This window comes from Nerophis lumbriciformis, linkage group LG16, assembly GCF_033978685.3.
Source record: "Nerophis lumbriciformis linkage group LG16, RoL_Nlum_v2.1, whole genome shotgun sequence".
In the NCBI taxonomy this organism is placed as follows: Eukaryota; Metazoa; Chordata; class Actinopteri; order Syngnathiformes; family Syngnathidae; genus Nerophis; species Nerophis lumbriciformis.
Window position 1 is genome coordinate 37956353 of NC_084563.2, and position 23363 is coordinate 37979715.

The 23363-nt window shown below is 39.1% G+C and overlaps 1 protein-coding gene across 1 annotated transcript in view; it reads left to right on the top strand.

The window, feature by feature from the left end:
- LOC133617237 (ras-related protein Rab-33B-like) overlaps positions 1-23041 on the top strand; it is a 46675-nt gene extending 23634 nt beyond the window's left edge. Inside the window, exons 2-3 of the mRNA XM_061977105.1 lie at positions 8254-8432; positions 21167-23041. Coding sequence (XP_061833089.1) covers positions 8254-8432; positions 21167-21476 — 489 coding nt within the window. The 3' untranslated portion in view covers positions 21477-23041. The remainder of the gene's footprint in view (positions 1-8253; positions 8433-21166) is intronic.
- Positions 23042-23363: the final 322 nt, after the last annotated feature.

Here is a 23363-nt window from a genome sequence, read left to right on the forward strand (position 1 = left end):
ATCTCAGGAAACAGAGTGGACCGACACCAGCAGATGACATGGCACCCCAAACCATCACTGATGGTGGAAACTTTACACTAGACTTCAGGCAACGTGGATCCTGTGCCTCTCCTGTCTTCCTCCAGACTCTGGAACCTCGATTTCCAAAGGAAATGCAAAATTTGCATGGTTGGGTGATGGTTTGGGGTGCCATGTCATCTGCTGGTGTCGGTCCACTCTGTTTCCTGAGATCCAGGGTCAACGCAGCCGTCTACCAGCAAGTTTTAGAGCACTTCATGCTTCCTGCTGCTGACCTGCTCTATGGAGATGGAGATTTCAAGTTCCAACAGGACTTGGCGCCTGCACACAGCGCAAAATCTACCCGTGCCTGGTTTACGGACCATGGTATTTCTGTTCTAAATTGGCCCGCCAACTCCCCTGACCTTAGCCCCATAGAAAATCTGTGGGGTATTGTGAAAAGGAAGATGCAAAATGCCAGACCCAAAAACGCAGAAGAGTTGAAGGCCACTATCAGAGCAACCTGGGCTCTCATAACACCTGAGCAGTGCCAGAAACTCATCGACTCCATGCCACGCCGCATTAACGCAGTAATTGAGGCAAAAGGAGCTCCAACCAAGTATTGAGTATTGTACATGCTCATATTTTTCATTTTCATACTTTTCAGTTGGCCAACATTTCTAAAAATCCCTTTTTTGTATTAGCCTTAAGTAATATTCTAATTTTGTGACACATGGAATTTTGGATTTTCATTTGTTGCCACTTCAAATCATCAAAATTAAATGAAATAAACATTTGAATGCATCAGTCTGTGTGCAATGAATAAATATAATGTACAAGTTACACCTTTTGAATGCAATTACTGAAATAAATCAAGTTTTTCAAAATATTCTAATTTACTGGCTTTTACCTGTATAAGGTTAAAACAAACATGTGTTTTTTGCAAAGTCAGCAAGATAGAGATTGTCTCCCAGAAGACTTCTGCGTTTCTTTGCTCCCTCTGAGTGGTGACTCATTGCATACTCATTCATCTGTTTTTTTTTGTCTGAATCTTTGTATTTCAACACAATTCCACTTCCTCTGTCACCAATTTCCACTGTCTATGCACTTCACCAGTCTACAATATAAGGGCTGGAGCACCCGTTTGTTTGCAGTATTTTATACCTTCCCTGCAGCCTCATGTATTAATGGGGAACTGTACTTTTTTGGAATCTTGGAATCTTTCACAATCCTTTACTGAGACATGAACACATGTCTTTCTTTTTGATGCATTGTAAATAAAAGCAATGCAATATGGGTATTCGATCAATTCCGCCTATAAAGTGCTCTAAAAAATATCCGAAAGCTTTCATTATTTTAAGTACATGCTGTAAGTATATGCATACTTGCCAACCCTCCCGGATTTTCCGGGAGACTCCCGAAATTCAGCGCCTCTCCCGAAAACCTCCCGGGACAAATTTTCTCCCGAAATTCAGGCGGACTCAGGTCCATGAGGACCTGAGTCCGCTAACCCACAATATAACCAGCATACCTGCCCAATCACGTTATAACTGTAGAATGATGGAGGGCGAGTTCTTGGTTTCTTATGTGGGTTTATTGTTAGGCAGTTTCATTAACGTCGTCCCAGCGCCGCAACAACACACAACAGCAGTCATGTTTTTATATACCGTAAAGCAGTTCGTCTGCCGTAAACAGCAATGTTGTGACACTCTTAAACAGGACAATACTGCCATCTAGTGCATTTGATGAAAGCACTTTTGTGCGTGCCACACATCAATGCATCATCAGAGTTCAGCATGGTTAGAAAAATAGTGACAGAGAATAGAACAAGGATGGACAATTCAACCCTTAACTCAACAATGAGTAGATGAGTGGTATGTGTGTGTATATGTGTAAATGAATGAACACTGAAATTCAAGTATTTATTTTATATATATATGTATATATATATATGTATATATGTGTATATATATATATATATATATATATATATATATATATATATATATATAATAAAATTAATATATATATATATACGTATATATATATATATATATATACATATAATAAAATAAATATATACATATACATATATATATATATATATATATATATATATATATAGCTAGAATTCACTGAACGTCAAGTATTTGTTATATATATATATATATATATATATATATATATATATATATATATATATATATATAGCTAGAATTCACTGAACGTCAAGTATTTGTTATATATATATATATATATATATATAACAAATACTTGACGTTCAGTGAATTCTAGCTATATATATATATATATATATAACAAATACTTGACGTTCAGTGAATTCTAGCTATATATATATATATATATATATATATGTGTATATATATATATAACAAATACTTGACTTGGTGAATTCTAGCTGTAAATATACTCCTCCCCTTTAGCCACGCCCCCAACCACGCCCCCCTCCCACACCCACACCCTCCCCCCTCCCCCCACCTCCCGAAATCGGAGGTCTCAAGGTTGGCAAGTATGTATATGTAATGTAGTAACAGGCACATTTATAATAACATGTAGAATTATGTATTCTGGTCATTTTAAACATTGCCGGAACATTTATTTTTCGGCGCATTAATTTCACAGAGTGCATTGCAACGTTTGCTATTTCCGTAATAACAATAGTAACAATCAGGTGTTAGCAGTGATGGGCCGTCAGAGCCAGCAAGACTTTTCTCTTTTTTGTTTAGCTCATTTATTGTTTAGGCTCTTTTTTTGTTTGTTTTTTGGGTTTTTTGCTCTATGCTTCTTTAACCTGTAAAGCACTTTGGTTTAATTTAAAAGTTGACTTGACTTGACTTGACTTCTCTGCTCGCCTAACATAACAAGTACCGTATTTTCCGCACTATAAGGCGCACCTAAAAACCACAAATTTTCTCAAAAGTTGACAGTGCGCCTTATAATCCGGTGCGCCTTATATATGGACCAATATTGAGCCACAACAAACCTAAACTTCATTTTCATAAAGTTTAGGTCTCGCAACTACGGTAAACAGCCGCCAACTTTTTTCCTCGTAGAAGAAGAAGCGCTTCTTCTTCTACGGTAAGCAGTCGCCAACTTAATTCTCCCCCGTAGAAGAAGAAGTTCTTCTTCTATGGTAAGCAGCCGCCCCCGTAGAAGAAGAAGCGCGCGGTGCATGCTGGGATATGACGTTTCATTTCCATTTGTGTGTTTCTGTAAAGACCCCAAAATGGCTCCTACTAAGAGACACGCTTACGACGCAGAGTTCAAACTCAAGACAATCAATCACGCAGTAGAATACGGAAATAGAGCAGCAGCAAGAGAATATAACAGAAACTAATCAATGGTGCGTAAGTGGAGAAAGCAACAAGTTGACCTGCGCCAAGTAAAGAAGACAAAACAGAGTTTCCGAGGGAACAAAGCAAGATGACTACAGTTGGAGGTTAAACTCGAACAGTGGGTTGTTGAACAGCGTTGAACAGCAGCAAGTAGAAGTGTCAGTACAATCACTATTCGAATGAAGGCAACAGCACTAGCCAGCGAACTTAACATGGATGATTTTAAAGGCGGTGCTTCTTGGTGCTTTCGGTTTATGAAAAGACGTAATCTCTCCATCCGCACACGAACTACTGTTTCACAGCAACTGCCAAAAGACTTCCAAGAAAAGCTGGCTACTTTCCGCGCATATTGCAAAAACAAGATTACTGAAAAAAAGATACGGCCAGAGCCCATCATCAACATGGACGAGGTTCCACTCACCTTTTGATATTCCTGTGAACCGCACTGTGGATAAAACGGGAGCACATACGGTAAATATTCGCACCACAGGGAATGAGAAGTTGTCCTTCACTGTAGTTCTAGCTTGCCAGGCTAATGGCCAGAAACTTCCACCCATGGTTATATTCAAAAGGAAGACCTTGCCAAAAGAAAACTTTCCAGCCGGCGTCGTCATCAAAGCTAACGCGAAGGGATGGATGGATGAAGAAAAGATGAGCGAGTGGTTGAGAGAAATTCACGTGAAGAGACCGGGTGGGTTTTTTCACACGTCCTTATTGATCTACGACTCCATGTGCGCCCACATCACAGATGGTGTCACAAAACAAGTGAAGCATACTAATTCAATACTCGCCGTCATTCTGGGTGGATTGACAAAAGAACTCCAGATATTGGTGTCAACAGGGCATTCAAAGCTAGACTGCGAACTGCGTGGGAACAGTGGATGACAGAATGAATGAATGAATGGATTAGATTTTATATCGTGCTTTTCTATTGTTAGATACTCAAAGCGCTCACGGAGAAATGGGAACCCATCATTCATTCACACCTAGTGGTGGTAAGCTACATTTGTAGCCACAGCTGCCCTGGGTAGACTGACGGAAGCGAGGCTGCCAGTTTGCACCTACGGCCCCTCCGACCACCACCACTAAGGGTGAAGTGTCCTGCCCAAGGACACAACGGCAGCGATTTGGATGTCCAGAGGCGGGGAGCGAACCTGCAACCCTCAGGTTTCTGGCACGGCCGCTCTACCCACTACGCCATACCGCCCCCGAGGTGGTGAACGTGTGTTCGCCAGAAGGCAAACACACGTTACTATACGCGTGTTACTATATTGTGATTGCACTAACGTTTGATTTACCGTAACACGAGTAAAACAGCTGTTTATTCATTTTGGGAGTGAACAGAGTTGTTAGAACGCTGGTTTGTAATATATTAATAAAGTTTGACTGACCTATCTGACTGTTTTGTTGACATTCCCTTTAGCGCAGCGCCATCTAATGGATGCATAGGTGCGCCTTATAATCCGGTGCGCCTTTATATATGAACAAAGTTTTGAAATATGCCATTCATTGAAGTTGCGCCTTATAATCCGGTGCGCCTTATAGTGCGTAAAATACGGTAATCATGATCGTAAGTCTTTTTAAATGTACTTTCCCTAAATACCTAGAAGTATTCATAATCTCTTCATGTCATATTATGCTCCTTCCAGTGCTGTTGTTTTTAGGTTAGAGTTTTTATCCATTCAGAATTCAGCTAGCTTATGTTGCCATGCTGTACGAAATCTGCCGGGGGCCTTCAGAATCAACAATGCGGGCGTCTTTGCACTGTAAGTGAACAAACAGATACCGTTTATGGATAATTGCGACAGACAATCGGATCACGAGTTGTTGTCAGTAAGCCCTTCTAGCTGGCCTTACGTTGAACGTGACATTTACGCGTCCTGTGATTGGATACTCACTTGGGAGTTCCAAGTGAGTATCCAATCACAAGTTGCGAAAACCGGAAGTGGCACCGGAGCCATAGAAAGTCACAGGAAACTCACAGAGAAGGAGAGCAAAATGTTGATTAGGTGGCAGATATATATTTGCAAGGCCATTTTCAAGAAGGATACTTAAGAGAAATTACATATTGTGATACGAGGTCGGCTGACACCGGAAGCTATCCCGGCGGTGAAACGGTTTGCCAGCGACTTTCACACGAATCAACCGACTAACTACTACGACCAACTACCGACTACGAGCGGTACCACTGGCTTATACGGCGTCGATTGGGTGCCACAAATTGTGAGTTCAAATATTTGATTTCTTAATTTTTTCATGTTTCATTTGTTTATACATTTTTTTAGATTTTGACAGTACCCACGTAAGATATATTTTAATTGCTGAAGCGGGTTTATTGAATATTAAATGTGCCAAAAAATAGAATGTTTTGTACACTGTTGAGGGGATTCAATGCTGGGTAGTGTGCCAGTGGGTTTTCAAAGGAGCTACTGAGGACTCCATCATCCCTACAAAAACTGTCCATTGTTACCCAAATAACAAGCCCTGGATCACCAGCCAGCTAAAGGTGCTGCTGAATAAAAAGAAGCTAGCCTTCAGATCTGGTGATTGGGACAAGTTGAGGAGGATACAGTGGCAGCTTAAAGTTCAGCTGCAAGAAGGAAAAGATACCTACAGAAGGAAGCTAGAGGCCAAACTCCAACAGAATAACACTCGTGATATGTGGAAGGGCAAGAAAACCATCACAGACTTCAACAACAAAGCCAAACTGCTGGATGGGGATGTAGATAAAGCCAATGAGCTGAATTTGTTTTTCAATAGATTTAGCAATGCACCCCTTACTGGCCCTCCCCCCACTACTCCTGTCCTCACATCTCCCCTGAACATCAATCTACAAACTCCTTCACTGTTGCCTGCCACCGCTGTTTCTTATCCCCCCACTGAGAAAGCCAGCTCGGTGTGTCTGACACCTTGACATGTGAGACGACAGCTGGAGACAGTCAACCCAGCCAAGTCAGCAGGCCCTGACCGAGTCAAGTCCTGGGTCCTGAAGACTTGTGCTGCTCAGCTAACTGAGATCCTGCACTTCATATTCAACCTGAGTCTGAAGTTAGAACGGATACCAACGCTATGGAAAACATCCTGCATAGTGCTGGTGCCCAAGAAGCCCATCCCATCGGGCTTGAATGACTTCAGACCAGTTGCCCTGACGTCTCATGTCATGAAGGTCCTCGAGAGACTTGTGCTGGATCAGCTGAGACCCCTGTTGGCTTCTTCCCTGGATCCCCTACAGTTTGCATATCAGCCCCATGTAGGAGTGGATGATGCTGTTATCTACCTGCTCCATCGTGCTCACTCCAACCTGGATGGTTGGAAGGGCACTGTGAGGATCATGTTCTTTGATTTCTCCAGTGCTTTTAACACCATTCAGCCAATTCTGATGAGCGACAAGTTGCTCAGGATGGGTGTCAGTTCATCCATTGTCTCCTAGATCACTGATTACTTGTCTGACAGGCCCCAGTTTGTGCGACTGGGGAGCTCCCTGTCAGATACTGTGGTCAGTGGTGTAGGTGCTCTACAGGGGACCGTCCTGTCTCCTTTCCTGTTCACCCTGTACACCTCAGACTTCCAGTATAGTTCCAGGTCCGGCCACCTGCAGAAATACTCTGACTCTGCTGTGGTCGGGTGTATCAGAGAGGGACAGGAATTGGAGTATAGGACACTGATCGCTGACTTTGTGGAGTGGTCTCAGGCGAACCATCTGCTCCTTAATGTGGACAAGACCAAGGAGCTGGTCATCGACTTCACGCAGAGAATGACCCCGGTGGAGCCCATCAAGATCCAGGGCCGGGAGGTGGCAGTAGTGGGGCAGTATAAGTACCTGGGAGTGCACTTGAACAGCAGACTGGACTGGAAGAACAACTGCAAAGCTGTTTACAAGAAGGGCATGAGCAGACTCTTTTTCCTGAGGAAACTTAGGTCCTTTAATGTGTGCAGCAAGCTGTTGGAGATATTTTATCAGTCTGTTGTGGCCAGTGCCCTGTACTTTACAGTGGTTTGTTGGGGCAGCAGCACCAGCAAAAAGGACTTAAACCGGATTGACCAAACTGATCCGGAAAGCCGGCCAAACTATTGGCACGCAGTTGGAGGCGTTTGTGTCAGTGAGGGACAGGAGGACACTGGACAAACTGCTGGCCATCATGGACAATCCTGCCCACCCACTCCACCTGACAATTGAGGGACAGCGTAGTTCATACTACAAAAGGCTCCTTCAGCTTCGTTCCCCCAGTGTTCGATTCAAGAACTCCTTCATTCCGCACTCCATCCAGCTGTATAATCACTTGCCATACAGCAATAGATGATGTCTATTACCTGACACCTTCTATGTTAGCTACTTCTCTATGTTTATAATGTCTATTTTCTGCTGGATTTACTCTCTATTCTATGCTGCAGCTGTTACATATACTGTAATATTGTACATGGTAATTTTTATATATTGTATATATGATATAAACATATGATATAATATCAGTATATATCCTATACTGTACATATATTATTTAAATATTACATATATATGTTATTTTATATTGATTTTAGTCTATTTTATACCTGCATGTCCTTTCCATCATTTCCATCACTTGTAACTGAGCTACTGTGTAAAACAATTTCCCTTGTGGATCATTAAAGTTTGTCTAAGTCTAAGTTTCTGTATAATATCTCCAGCCGTGTCCATGTGGTGACACAAATTACGGTATTTTGAGAGGTAAAGTCGGACTAAGTAGGACATCACTGAAGGCCTAGGTGACAAACGCACGGCCCGCCTCTGGGTGTTAGCAGACAGAAATTGTTGTAATCTCGCAGACAAGATCTGATGTCCTTGATCTTGGTTCTAAACCTGGGTCTTGATTTTTTTCAGTTGATGTAAAAATGTTGATGTGTGTGTGCTCCTCACCGCCAGCTCCAGTTGTGGGACACGGCGGGACAAGAGCGCTTCCGCAAGTCCATGGTGCAACACTTCTACCGCAACGTGCATGCGCTTCTCTTCGTGTACGACGTGACCTGCACCGGCAGCTTCAGCAGCCTTTCTGCGTGGGTGGAAGAGTGCAGACAGAACTCCCTCGGCCAGGAAGTACCCAGGTAAGCAAACAAGAACCGTAAATATCATTTATATACAGTATTGTGTATAATATTTCCACGGTGTTCATGTCAGAAATAAATGTATGTTAAAATATCATTCTGGAAATACAGTAACCCAGTGTTTTTCAACCACTGTGCCGTGGCACACTGGTGTGCCGTGAGATACAGTCTGGTGTGCCGTGGGAGATTATCTAATTTCACCTATTTCGGTTAAAAATATTTTTTGCAAACCAGTATTTATAATCTGCAAATGATATCATTTGCAGACTCAACAACAACACAAATGTGTTGTTGTTGAGTGTCGGTGCTGTCTAGAGCTCGGCAGAGTAACCGTGTAATACTCTTCCATATCAGTAGGTGGCAGCCGTCAGCTAATTGCTTTGTAGATGTCGGAAACAGCGGGAGGCAGCGTGCAGGTAAAAAAGTGTGTAATGCTTAAACCAAAAATAAACAAAAGGTGAGTGCCCCTAAGAAAAGGCATTGAAGCTTAGGGAAGGCTATGCGGAACGAAACTAAAACTGAACTGGCTGCAAAGTAAACAAAAACAGAATGCTGGACGACAGCAAAGACTTACTGTGGAGCAAAGACGGCGTCCTCAATGTACATCCGAACATGACATGGCAATCAACAATGTCCCCACAAAGAAGGATAAAAACAACTGAAATATTCTTGATTGCTAAAACAAAGTAGATGTGGGAAATATCGCTCAAAGGAAGACGTGAAACTGCTACAGGAAAATACCAAAAAAAGAGAAAAAGCCACCAAAATAGGAGCGCAAGACAAGAAGTAAAACACTACACACAGGAAAACAGCAAAAAAAACTCCATATAAGTCAGGGTGTGATGTGACAGGTGGTGACAGTACACCTACTTTGAGACAAGAGCTATAGTGATGCATGCTTGGTTATGGTTTAAAGTCATATACAACAATTGTAACAACAACTTTTTACTGTCAACTGAGTTTTGTTTTTTAATGATTTCTGCTGGTGGTGTGCCTACGGATTTTTTCAACGCTAAAAATGTGCCTTGGCTCAAAAAAGGTTGAAAAACACTGCAGTAACCCATCCATATTTTTTAGCACAGCTGTTTTTGCACCTTCCTGTAAATTGAGCATGTTTTACAAAATTTATTTTCATCTCAAATCTTGCATTTTCACTACAAATTTTTTTTAAACACGGTTGCTAAAATGAAAACGTGTACCTTGACAGCCGACCACTTTTTTGAAGTTCTGCGTGATGCACCATTACTCCGCCTCTCCAAACTCTGTTTCTTCAAAATACCGCATTCATTAGTAGCTTCTAGGGTTGTACGGTATACCGGTACTAGTATAGTATCGCGGTACTATACTCTGTTTGAAAACTACCGGTTCCCAGGCATGGCGGCGCATTGTCCCATCATGACATTGCTGGTTTTACGAGCAAAGGAGCATGTTCGGCAGCGCACAATCATGGAGTACTTACAGGCAGACACAGTGTGTAGACAGAAAAGGAAGAACGGACGCATTTTGGCCTAAAAACTAGTGATAAAGGTGAAGCTAGAACACGAAAACCCCCTCAGGAAGAGGTGCTTTAAAACATTGCTAGCTAGCTAGTAGCGAACATCCATCCGCAGTCAGCAGTGTTTTAGCTACTTCTAAATCACTAATCCTCGCCTCCATGGTGACAAATAAAGTACGTTTCTTACAAGTATAATTTCTGCAGGACGAGGAATAGCTAAACATGCTTCACTACACACCACAGGAGGATACAACAGGAACTACTTGGTATCGGATTGATACCTAAATTTGTGGTATCATCCAAAACTAATGTAAAGTGTTCAAACAGAAGAATAAGTGATTATTACAGTTGAACAGAAGTGTAGATAGAACATGTTAAAACAGAAAATAACCAGATATTAACAGTAAATGAACAATTAATAATTATTTTTTACAGTTTGTCCCTCATAATGTTGACAAAATAATAGAATGAGAAATGACACAATATGTTACTGCATACGTCAGCAGACAAATTAGGAGCCTTTGTTTGCTTGCTTACTACTAAAAGACAAGTTGTCTCGTATGTTCACTATTTTATTTAAGGACAAAATTGTTATTCGATAGCAATAAGAAGCATATGTTTAATGTACCCTAAGGTTTTTTGTTAAAATAAAGCCAATAATGCCATTTTTTGTGTGGTCCCTTTTTATTTAGAAAAGTATCAAAAGGTATCGAAAAGTATCGAAATACATGTTGGTACAGGAACAAAAATATTGGTATTGGGACAAACCTAGTAGCTTCAAATTGTGTGAAGAAAGGCATCTGCTACGTTTTATAAGTCTACGTACGTAAATGTACTATTTACAGTAGGTACTTGATTTATTTATATGTAATACCCATAAGGGTATTGTAGTAAAATATGCAGAAATTAGATGTGTCAATATCGGCTTCCTCCCACTTCCAAAGACATGCACCTGGGGATAAGTTGATTGGCAACACTAAATTGGCCCTAGTGTGTGGATGTGAGTGTGAATGTTGTCTGTCTATCTGTGTTGGCCCTGCGATGAGGTGGCGACTTGTCCAGGGTGTACCCCGCCTTCCGCCCGATTGTAGCTGAGATAGGCTCCAGAGCCCCCCGCGACCCCAAAGGGAATAAGCGGTAGAAAATGGATGGATGGAATATCAAAATATTACTTGAAATCAATTTTTGGCAGCAACAAAGTGGCTATTTGGGTAGATATTTGTTCTAAAAAGGGTATTTCAACAAGTAAACAGTACAGTAGGTACTTGATTTTGATATATGTAATGCTCATAAGGGTATTCTAGTAAATAATGCGTGTGTAAATATGCGATGTGTAAATATGAAAATATTACGTCAAATCACTTTGTCAGGCAATATTACATTTAATGACAATTTTACATAAATGAATACATCCAAACACATACATATTTGTATGTACATATTTATTATGTGCAAGAAGAAATAACAGTTACAATTGTGTGTGTCTTCCAAACAATCACATCAACATCGGACTAACAACACTCCTTTAAATCTCATCAATACCACAGAAGAGCGCAAACTGTCCTTTTCCGGGCACGATGAAGTCTTAAATAATGTCAAACACGTAGCGTTACAATAACCAGGAAGATAAAGTGTTTGTCTTACACCTAGTAATCCGCTGTGGACAGACCAAGCCAAATTTCACTTTTTTTTTGGGGGGGGAGCATTTTTCAAAACATATTTCCTGAAGAACGTGACCTTTGTGATCAAAAACATTTTTTTATTGTAGATTACACACTTTTCATTATTGCAATTATGCAATGTATAGTCTTTTATTACTCTGTTATTTTATGATTTTGTTATTGTATTATTATATATTATATAGTTACCATATTTTCCAGACCATAGGGTGCACCGGATTATAAGGGGCACTGCCGATGAGAGGGTCTAGTCAGGTCTATTTTCATAGAAAAGGCGCACCAGATTATAGGGCGTATTAAAGGGGTCATATTATTATTTTCTTTTTCTAAATTGAAAACACTATCTTGTGGTCTACATCAGTGTTTTTCAACCTTTTTTAAACCAAGGCACATTTTTTGCGTTGAAAAAATGCGGAGGCACACCACCAGCAGAAATCATTAAAAAACGAAACTCAGTTGACAGTAAAAAGTCGTTGTCACAATTGTTGGATATGACTTTGAAGTATAACCAAGCATGCATCAATATAGCTCTTGTCTCAAAGTAGGTGTACTGTCACCACCTGTCACATCACGCCGTGACTTATTTGGAGTTTTTTGCTGTTTTCCTGTGTGTAGTGTTTTAGTTCTTGTCTTGTGCTACTATTTTGGTGGCTTTTTCTCTTTTTTTGCTGTTTTCCTGTAGCAGTTTCATGTCTTCCTTTGAGCGATATTTCCCGCATCTACTTTGTTTTTATCCTCCTTCGTGGGGACATTGTCGATTGTCATGTCATGTTCGGATGTACATTGTGGACGCCATCTGTGCTCCACAGTAAGTCTTTGCTGTCGTCCAGCATTCTGTTTTAGTTTACTTTGTAGCCAGTTCAGTTTTAGTTTTGTTCCGCATAGCCTTCCCTAAGCTTCAATGCCTTTTCTTAGGGGCACTTACCTTTTGTTTATTTTTTGTTTAAGCATTAAATACCTTTTTACCTGCACACTAGTGATGGGTCCGGCAACACCGATGCATCGGCGCATGCGTCGAGCTCATAGACCAAAACCCTGTGTCGGTGCGCGTACCGCTTTTAGAAAGTCACGTGACCGATCATGAGCTGTTTTGGTCACGTGACCGATACGCGAACTGTGTTGCACTGACGCCTCCTCTGTGCCCTGTGAGCGAGTCTTTTCTACAGCCGGAGAAATAATAACTAAGAAGAGAAATCTTCTTAGTTAAAATTAGTGTAAGAAGGAAGTCAAGATGGCAGCCGTGAGCAACGTGAGCTGAGACCGTCTCTACACAAATCCCAGTATGTAACGTTATAAAGGGCATAAACGCGCCAGTGACATACGATTTGAAGTCGTTTTCTAATATATATCCACCTCTTTACAATTGGTGAGATATATACTCCTCACGAGGGTGATTTGGCGGAAGATAAGGTGCCTCGAACGCCGAGTGACTAATTGTTCGCCTGCAACCATGCCACAACGTGGAACAAAGGAATCAAAACGTGCCCGGGATCAATTGTCCTCAAGTGAATTGGACGAAAATGCAACGTTTACTCCGGACGATCGAAAAATGTTGCAAGTTATGGTTCAAAAACTTGAAAAACTTGACATTTTAGATGAACTAAAAACTGACGTTTCAGAGCTGAAAAAATCAGTCGAGCACAATCACTCTGAAATGATGGAGATAAAAAAGGAACAGACAACGCTAAAAGTTGAGTTAACAAGCCTGAAACTCGAAACTACAAGACTGACAACGGAGAACGAGAAATTAAAGGCAGACTTGTTGGAACTCCGCTGCAGGAGCATGCGGGACAACCTGCTAATCATGGGAATTAGCGAAGATGGAGGAGAAACTTACGACATTGCGGAGAACCTCGTCAGAACCTTTCTGCAGGAGCAACTCGGCATCCCGGAGGAAAAAGTTAAGAGGACCCAGATGGAACGAGCACACAGGATTGGCAGACGCAAGGAGGATGCTAAACCAAGACCTATGCTTGTAAACTTTACTAACTCCAAATGCAAAGACGAAATGCTTGCTCTCTCTAGAAGACTGAAAGGCACTAAATTCTTCATGACCAGTCAATATCCGATCGAGGTGGTGGAGAAACGACGTAAGTTAATTCCAATTATGAAGTCCTTTAGGCTGAAAGGACAACAAGCTCGTCTTGTTGTGGATAAACTGTACGTTAACGGTGAGCTGTACAGAAACATGTGAGGAACAATAACAATGTCGCGCAGTGATGACGTCATCGCAACATCACCATGGCGACGACTTGACGGATATAAATTGACATTTTGTTTTTGGTGCTTTATAGTTTATTCTGGGACTGGACAATGTAGTTAGATGTTGGGAAACGGTCAGCGAATAATATATTTTAGGGGTTATGTGTTTGTTTGTCTCGTGTGCTGTGGTGTGAATGGTGTGTTTGTGGGTTTAGTAGAGGGGATATTGGTTTCCTTGGAAATAGCAAGTGATGCTGCAGTTTTTAGTTACAAGATTTTCATGTCTATGAAATGTATGGTATTAAGAGAATCAATCAAATATATTATGAATTTACTCAGGTCATATGGTTAATAGGAATGATAATGAAGTTGGAATAATTAGTTATAATTGCAACTTATATTTATGTGGCTGAATGAAAAAGAGCAAGATATTTTTTGTCTTCAAGAAACTCATTCAACAAAATTAGATGAAGAAAAATGGAGAAAAGAATGGGATGGTCCGATTTTCTTTTCACATGGTCACAGAAATTCAAAAGGTGTTATGATTTTGATTAAAAAAGCTTTTAATTTTCAATTTAACTCTATGGAAAAAGACCCACAAGGACGCTGGTTAATATTAAATATGATTATTCAAGGTCAAAAGATGTGTGTTTTGAATCTGTATGGGCCAAATGTTGATGAACCTTCCTTTTTTGAAGAAATAAGTGACATGTTGCAAGAACAACAAGGGGAAATTATTGCTGTGGGGGACTTCAATGTTGCTTTGGATACGGTTCTGGACCGAAAAGGGAATTTTTCAATGAATTATCATCCTCAATCTTTACAAAAAATTCAAAATGTTATGGATGCATTTGATTTAATTGATATCTGGAGATTCAAAAATCCTAGGTTAGTACGGTATACATGGAGAAGACAAAACCAGGCAAGTCGTATTGACTATTTTTTGATATCATTTTCATTGCTAAATAAAGTGACTGCAATATCAATCGATGATAAATTACGTTCTGATCATAATTGTATAGGATTAAATATTGCAATTGAAGAAAATACACGTGGGCCCGGATATTGGAAGTTTAATCAAATGCTTTTACAGGATGAAGAATTTATTGAAAAAACAAAGCAATTTATTACTGACTTTTTTAAAAATAATGTAGGATCATCAAATCCCCAAATAGTCTGGGAAGCCTTCAAATGTTGTTTTAGGGGATATGCCATTTCGTATTCTTCATGGGAAAAAAACCAACTTAAAATGGCAGAACAGGAATTAAAGAAAGAAATTGAGGATTTACAAAAAAACATTGATAGTAATGATAATCCAACTAGTGAGCAACTGAATTCCTTTACAGCCAAACAAAAGGAGTTAGCAGATTTAGTTGAACAACAATTATTGAAAAGTTATGACTGCAACAGAGCAATCCGGATGAAAAAAGGTGAGAAGTGTTCAAAATTCTTTTTAAATATCCAAATAAAAAATCGTTCTAAAAAGAACATTTCCAAGCTTATTAAAACAAATGGAAAGGTATTGGACACACACACTACATTGTTGAAAGAAATGGAAAATTACTTTAAAAATATTTTTTCTAATCCGGTAATTCCTCCAGAAATTACACATTTTTTTCCAGAAAATTATGAAAGAAAATTTAATTCAGAAGAAAGCCATTCATGTGAAGGCCTCATTAGAGAGGAAGAACTTGTGGAAACTGCTAAATCCTTTCATCCAGGGAAAACCCCAGGATTAGATGGAATACCTATTGAGGTTTATCAAGTTTTTTATGAAGAGCTTAAGAAACCATTGCTTTCTAGTTTTAATTACTCGTATAAAACAGGTTTTTTGTCTAATACTCAAACAGAAGGTCTTATTTCTTTACTATTGAAACAGGAAATAAATGGTCAGTACAAAGACCCAGTTTATCTAAAAAATTGGAGGCCAATAACACTTCAGTGTTACGATGCTAAGATACTGGCAAAATGTTTGGCTACACGACTTAAGTCTGTTTTGTCAAATATTATTCACCAAGATCAATCAGGTTTCCTACAAGGAAGAAACATAGGAAACAATATTAGACAGTTATTAGAAATTATAGAAAATTATAATATGGAAAATAAAAGAGGGTTAATTTTTGTAGCTGACCTGGAGAAGGCATTTGACAAAATTAGCGTAGATTTTATTTGTAAAAGCTTAGTTTTTTTCAATTTTGGCAACTCCTTATTACACTGGATCAAGACGCTATATAATAAAACTAACTGTAGAATTATTAACAATGGATACATCTCTGGGACAATACCGCTATTAAGAGGTCTAAAACAAGGGTGCCCCTTGTCTCCATACTTATTTATTATTGCTATGGAAATATTGGCGATTAAAGTTAGATTAAATGAAAATATTGACGGGCTCATTAATAATAATATTGAAAGTAAAATAACAATGTATGCAGACGATACAAGCTTCTTTATCAGCCCCAATCCCCATTGTTTGCGGAACCTTCTTGATCTTTTGGATATATTTTCACAGCAATCTGGCCTTCAGCTTAATTATGATAAATGTAAAATGTTAAGGATCGGAAAACTAAAGGGAACGTCCTTTCGAATGGAATGCAAAGTGCCTGTTTTGTGGACAGATGGTCCAGTTAATATACTTGGTGTTGTTGTCCCAGAGAATCTGGAAGACCTAGGCTCAATAAATTATGATAATCGACTAAGAAAGCTGGACAAAATTATGCAATTATGGAAAGGGAAATCCTTAACCTTGTATGGTAAAATATCTATTGTCAACTCGTTAATTGTTCCTCAATTTATTTTATTTGTTTTTGTCATTACCAGCTCCATCACAAAACTTTTTTAAGATTTGTGAGCGGAGGGTCTTCGATTTTGTCTGGGACGGCAAACCAGAAAAGATTAAAAGAAAGGTTTTGTACAATGAGTATGAATATGGGGGCCTGAAACTTCTCAACCTTGAAGCTATGTGTCTGTCTTTAAAAGCACCAATTGTTCCAAAGATGTATTTCAACACTGAGTGGTACACAAGTGTCCTGTTGGACAAAAAACATGTATTTTATCAAAAGAAATTGTATCCTTTTTTACAAGTGATCCCCTCCCATTTTTCTTATGTAGAGAGTCTGCTGGGAAACATGGCGGGGTTCATAAAGGAAACAATCCACTCATGGTGGTGTTTTCAATTTTATGTGCCAGAAAAAAGAGACGATATTTTGCAGCAGATAATATGGATGAACTCTAATATTGTAATAGATGGAAAGCCTTTCTTTTGGAAAAATATGTTTGAAAGAGGAATCATTTTTGTCAATGATATTATAAATGAGAATGGTAAGATTATGAAGTATGAAGAATTTATAACTATGTATGGTGATGCTTGCTCAAGCTTTTCATTTAATCAACTAACTGGAGTCATTGGGAAAAGATGGAAACAAATAATTAATTATGGAACTACTAAATTATTAGTTTGTAAACCTCTAATAAGAAATTCGAGTTGGCAAAAAGGAACTAAAATAAATAGAAAAATATATAAGTTTTATTTAATAAAGAAATCTTTGAAGGCTGCCCCATACAACACATTTGGAAAATGGGAGGACTTTTTTTGACTGCCCGTTGCCGTGGGATGCCATATTCAAACTAATCTATAAAACTACTATTGATGTGCAAAATCGTTATTTTCAAATTAAAATTATTTATAACTTCTTACCCACGGGGAAAATGTTAAAATTATGGAATATGACAGAGTCAGATGACTGCCGATTTTGTTGTCAGGAGTCTGAATCCACCCTGCATTTGTTTTGGTATTGTCATATTGTGTCTTCTTTTTGGGTGGAAGTTGAAAAAATGTGTTTAAGGATTGGTTTGTTTTTGAAGCTTGATGTGGTTTCTGTTATTTTGGGAGAGTTCATTGACAATCATGATTTAATCAATTTAATTATAGTACTCGGTAAAAGGTTTATTTTTAAGGCCAAAAACAGATATTCACTTAGTATTACTTTCTTTAAAACATTTATTCAGTATTTTTTAACTTTAGAAAGTTACATGGTTGAAAACGATAATGATGCCAAAAAACATAAAAAAAGATGGGAAGTCCTCAAAGGCTTATGTTGAAAGTGTAATTATTTATAGATTATATGCTATCTGTTGTTGTATTCCCTAACTTTTAGTGACCTGAACATAAGCTGGACTGTAAATACTTTTTTTTGTTTTTGTTTTTAAAATGTAATTTTGTTTATAGATTATATGCAATCTGTTGTGTTCCAAAATGTTCTGGTTTTTTTTTGTTTGTTTGTTTGTTTGTTTTCTCAGTGTACATGAATGAAGGTGTGTGTTGCTGGACCCGACTCGGACATTATCTGGACTGGACCTGGTTTAAAAAAAAAAACAACAACCTTTAAACAAAGCTAATTTCATTTACAGCCAGGTCTGGTGAAGATAAGGTCCTTTCTTTCTTTTTTTATTTATTTTTTTTATTTTTATTTTTTTATAGATAGGATAAATAAATATTTTCTTGGATAAAGAGGAAAGTAAACAATATAAAAATAATTACATAAGGGAGAAAAGGGAAAGAAAAAATAGTAATTAAATGAAAATGTTAGTGGACCAGCGGCACAAACAATCAAGTGTGCTTCAGGGACTGTGTTGTGTCCCTTGCAGAAGTGTTGTCCATGTTGTGGAAACCAGAGTATTGTTGGCAGAAAGAAACAACCCCTTTTGTGTGAGTGGGTGTGTGTGAGTGTGAATAGGGGAGGGAGGGTTTTTTTTTCTGGGTTGATGCACTAGTTGAAAGTGTATCGTGTGTTTTTTTTCTATGTTGATTTAATAAAAAAAATAAAAATAAAAATAAAATAAAAAAAAGAAAAAAAAGAAAAAAAAGAAAAGAAGAGAAATCATCTGAAATGTAATACGTTGGAAAAACTGGGTTTTTTTTAAAATAAAAGTGTAAAAAAAAAAAAAAAAAATCCCAGTCCACAAGCATCCTCATTCACAACACGTTCTGTTGGATTTCCATGTTATGATACATGTTCACATTATTTATTGACTGTATCTAAAAAATATAAAAATATTTTTTTATTTAAATGAAGATACGAAATAATCCTAAATTAAATACAATGACTTGGTTTATATTATTGTATATACTAGGTCATAGAATCAGTGTCAGTTGAGTCGGTCCATAGGTTGCCTGTAGGGATTTTTAAAGTTAAAGTAAAGTTGAAGTACCAATGATAGTCACACACACACTAGGTGTGGCGAAATTATTCGCTGCATTTGACCCATCACCCTTGTTCACCCCCTGGGAGGTGAGGGGAGCAGTGGGCAGCAGCGGTGGCCGCGCCAGGGAATCATTGTTGGTGATTTAACCCCCAATTCCAACCCTTGATGCTGAGTGCCAAGCAGGGAGGTAATGGGTCTAATTTTTATAGTCTTTGGTATGACTCGGCCAGGGTTTGAACTCACAACCTACCGATCTCAGGGCGGACACTCTAACCACTAAGCCACTGAGTTTTAATGTCCAGCAGATGTCAGTATTTAGTGACACAGTATCAATACAGTTTTGCAATGTGTCGAAACGCTTCATGACACCTCATCAACCCATCACTACTGCACACTGCCTCCTGCTGTTTCCGACATCTACAAAGCAATTAGCTACCTGCTGCCACCTACTGATATGGAAGAGTATTACACGGTTACTCTGCCAAGCTCTAGACTGCACCGACACTCAACCACAACACATAATTTGCAGACTATAATTACTGGTGTGCAAAAAATATTTTTAACCCAAATAGGTGAAATTAGATCATCTCCCACGGCACACCAGACTGTATCTCACGGCACACTAGTGTGCCGCGGCACAGTGGTTGAAAAACACTGGTCTACATAACATGTAATGGTGGTTCTTTGGTCAAAATGTTGCATAGATTATGTTTTTTTTTCAGATCATCTTCAAGCCGTTTTGTGGGCGGTCTTTTTTACGTGGCTCACCTTCGACAGTGTCCTCTCCCAATCATCTTTGTTGTAGCGGTGTAGCGTGCAAGGACGGGAGTGGAAGAAGTGTCAAAAGATGGAGCTAACTGTTTTAATGACATTCAGACTTTACTTAAATCAATAACGGAGCAGCATCTCCTCATCCGTGGCTCATTAGTGCAACAACGGCGGAAATGTGTCCCGTGAAAAACCATCCAACTGGAACTCTTTAATAACTAAAGTTCCTTGGGTGAATAATGTAAACTCACTACACCGATATGTTTTAGCGCTTTAATTGCAAGTTTACTGACAGATATAAGTAAGAACTTTACACTACTTTATATTAGAAATGGCAACAGCGGAGGATGAATGTCCCATAACAAGAAGATAGAGGAAAAAGAAGCTTATCGACTACGGTGTCACCACAAACTACAAAGGTAGACGCGCGCAAATTTTTAGGACTTATGCAGATCCCAAATACAGATCAGCAGGTACCACAAGGTAAGAAAAGTTGCTTTTGTATAATATTGCAAAGCAAAACGCCAGATAATGTCTTACCTTATACACACACCATAATAATACTCGTATGTTGAAGCACAGTACAATCCATCAAGCGGTGCGGCTTCATAGCTTACCAAAGTCATACTGAAACATTTTGATAGATTTTTGAGGGCCGTGTGGAATGTTCCATATTTTCAATGGAACATATAACATTTTGGTGTTTACTTGAGTTATATTGCAGTCTCCACGTATATCTTATGTGTGACTACCATCTACTGGTCACACTTATCATTTCACCATGTACCAAAAAAAATAGCTTCGAGGTAGATAAGCACAATCAAAATTATTTCGTACATTAGGCGCACCGGGTTATAATGCTAACTGTCGAGTTTTAAGAAAATGAAAGGATTTTAAGTGCCCGGCCGAGTCATACCAAAGACTATAAAAATGGGACCCATTACCTCCCTGCTTGGCACTCAGCATCAAGGGTTGGAATTGGGGGTTAAATCACCAAAAATGATTCCCGGGCGCGGCAACCGCTGCTTCTCACTGCTCCCCTCACCTCCCAGGGGGTGAACAAGGGGATGGGTCAAATGCAGAGGACAAATTTCACCACACCTAGTGTGTGTGTGACAATCATTGGTACTTTAACTTATAGTCCGAAAAATACGGTATCTTCAATGTCTGAATTTACTTTTTTATACTTTTTAAGCGTAGCTTGAACTCTCCTTTTGCAAGCACCCGTTGCTAAAGAAACATGATGCAGGCCAATTAAAAAAAGTTAAAAAATAATTACTTTTGTAAGCCTTATGTATGTTCATACATATATTTAATTTGGAGAGCATTATTTAGCGGGCTTTCTTTTCCTGCTGATTAAATCGATTGATTGATGTCTTCTTCAGGTTCCTGGTGGGGAACAAAAGCGACCTCCGTGATGTTGTGGAGGCTGACGGCCAAGTCAATCAGGAAGAAGCGGTGTGCTTTGCCAAGGCGAACCACATGATGTTTTTTGAGACCTCCGCCAAAATGACGACAACGAGGCGACAAGATGCTGGGGAGTTGCCTCGTCAGCACGATGCGGTGGAGGACATTGTCAACGCCATCGGCGCCAGATTGAAGAGAGCCAGCGCGGCGCCCATGCCGACGTACAGCGGCTCTTTTAAAGTCTTCAACAAAACAACGGAAGAGAAACGAGTGTGGACTTGCTGCTGAAAAGGAGGTGAAAGAATGAGACCGTGGAACCCGCTTCATGAATATTTCATTTGAGACCTATCACTCCAACACAACGTGTTTATACTTGTTTATACAGAAATGTATACTTTTCTGTCATATTTGCTACGTTTTATCTACAAATATTATTTGTGAACTTATGTAAGTATGTACACATTCTTGTTTACTCGCTGGTTTGTCTATAATTTGTCACTGTATTTGAAAATAATAAACGAGAGGAGACGACAAAACTTCAGTTATATTGGAACCCATTAATGTCGACAAACCATCGAGTTGGACTAGTTCTGGTCAGCCAGCTTATTACTAAAAAGTGCCTGCTTAAGTCGACACTTACATACCGCTAATCAAAGATCCTCTATTTACAATAACATGCTGTTTTAAGGACTTATGACAAAAATGCAAAGATACCCTAAATGTGACATAAGCCCTCTTGTCTTACAGACCGAATGCAAAAACACTTGTCAAAGATCCTCTTTACGTGACAGGAGCACACTGTTGTAGGGATGGGCGATATGATTTGAAACCTACAGTATATTGGTGATTCTCAAACTGTGATAGGTGGCCTCCATCTAGTGCAGGCCTGGGCAATTATTTTGACTCTGGGGCCAAATTTAGAGAACAAAATGTGTCTGGGGGCCGGTATATCTGATTTTTAGGAACAATAATACAAAAACTCACAATAATGTTTGTTTGAATGCTAAACTTGTTATGGCTGATTTGAAAAACGGAATGGAATTTTTAATTTTTTTACTGAATGAGACACCCAGAATGTACATGGAAATAAAGAATGTGGGATTTACAATATTAGCTATGAATAATAAAACACTGAATATTGACAACATATGAACGACACACCCCCTTTCGATCGACATATTTTACAATCAAGCGGAACAACAAAAATGCAACAAACACAGCGAAATATGAACGCCAAGGGTAAAAAACCCCAACTACAATCTGATATACAGTATCTGATATATATCAGCTTCAGAACTTTGTTGTAAAAATCTCCTTCCGCGTCTGTCCCTGACACCCGCATTTCAGGATGGCCGCTCTGGAAAGACTCTGTGGAAACGCTCCCCACCCACACTGCTTGGTGCCTCGTCTGAGCTGCTGTGACTTAGATTACCATGGATCACATTGGAAACAAGCCGTTTGGCTTTTTGTGCCATCCATTTGCCTTTTTAAAGCATTACATGGATTCAATTCTTTAAGATGTCAATAAACTTGTCAATCAATCAATCAAACCATAGTAACTAGTATATCATGGAAAAGTGCAGGTTCCAACCATTGAAATACTTTGTATAGTTCAAGACTTCCCGAAATTTGAAAACATCACTGCACATCATAATGGCAGCGACAGTTTCCATCTTAAAGTTCTAAAAAAATTATTCTGGAATGTCCGACATGCTAGATTGAAAAGCTTGTGGCCCCCGGGCCTTAATTTGCCCAGACCTGATCTAGTGGTATGCCAAATAATCACTCAATTAAAGTGCCATGTTTTATTTTCCAATATTCTATCACAGTGTTACTGTTCAAACTGCGTAATGTTACAGTGGCCAAACATATTAAATACACTTGTTAAATAAAACATCTGCCTTATTTTTAATGAATACTTGGGCCTATTACACTACTGTATTTTAATATTGGTTATTATGGGGCTACTCGGAGAGCCGAGTTTTTTCTAAGGTGGTACTCTGTGAAAACAATTTGAGAACCACTGACTTACAATACATTATATCGCGATATATATTGCAGCCTACTGCGACCTATTGAATAAACGCTGGTCAAGGATTGCCTATATAAAAACAGCACTATTGTTTATGGGACCTATTGCAAAACCGGGAGTCAAAGACCCTCTACATGTGATAA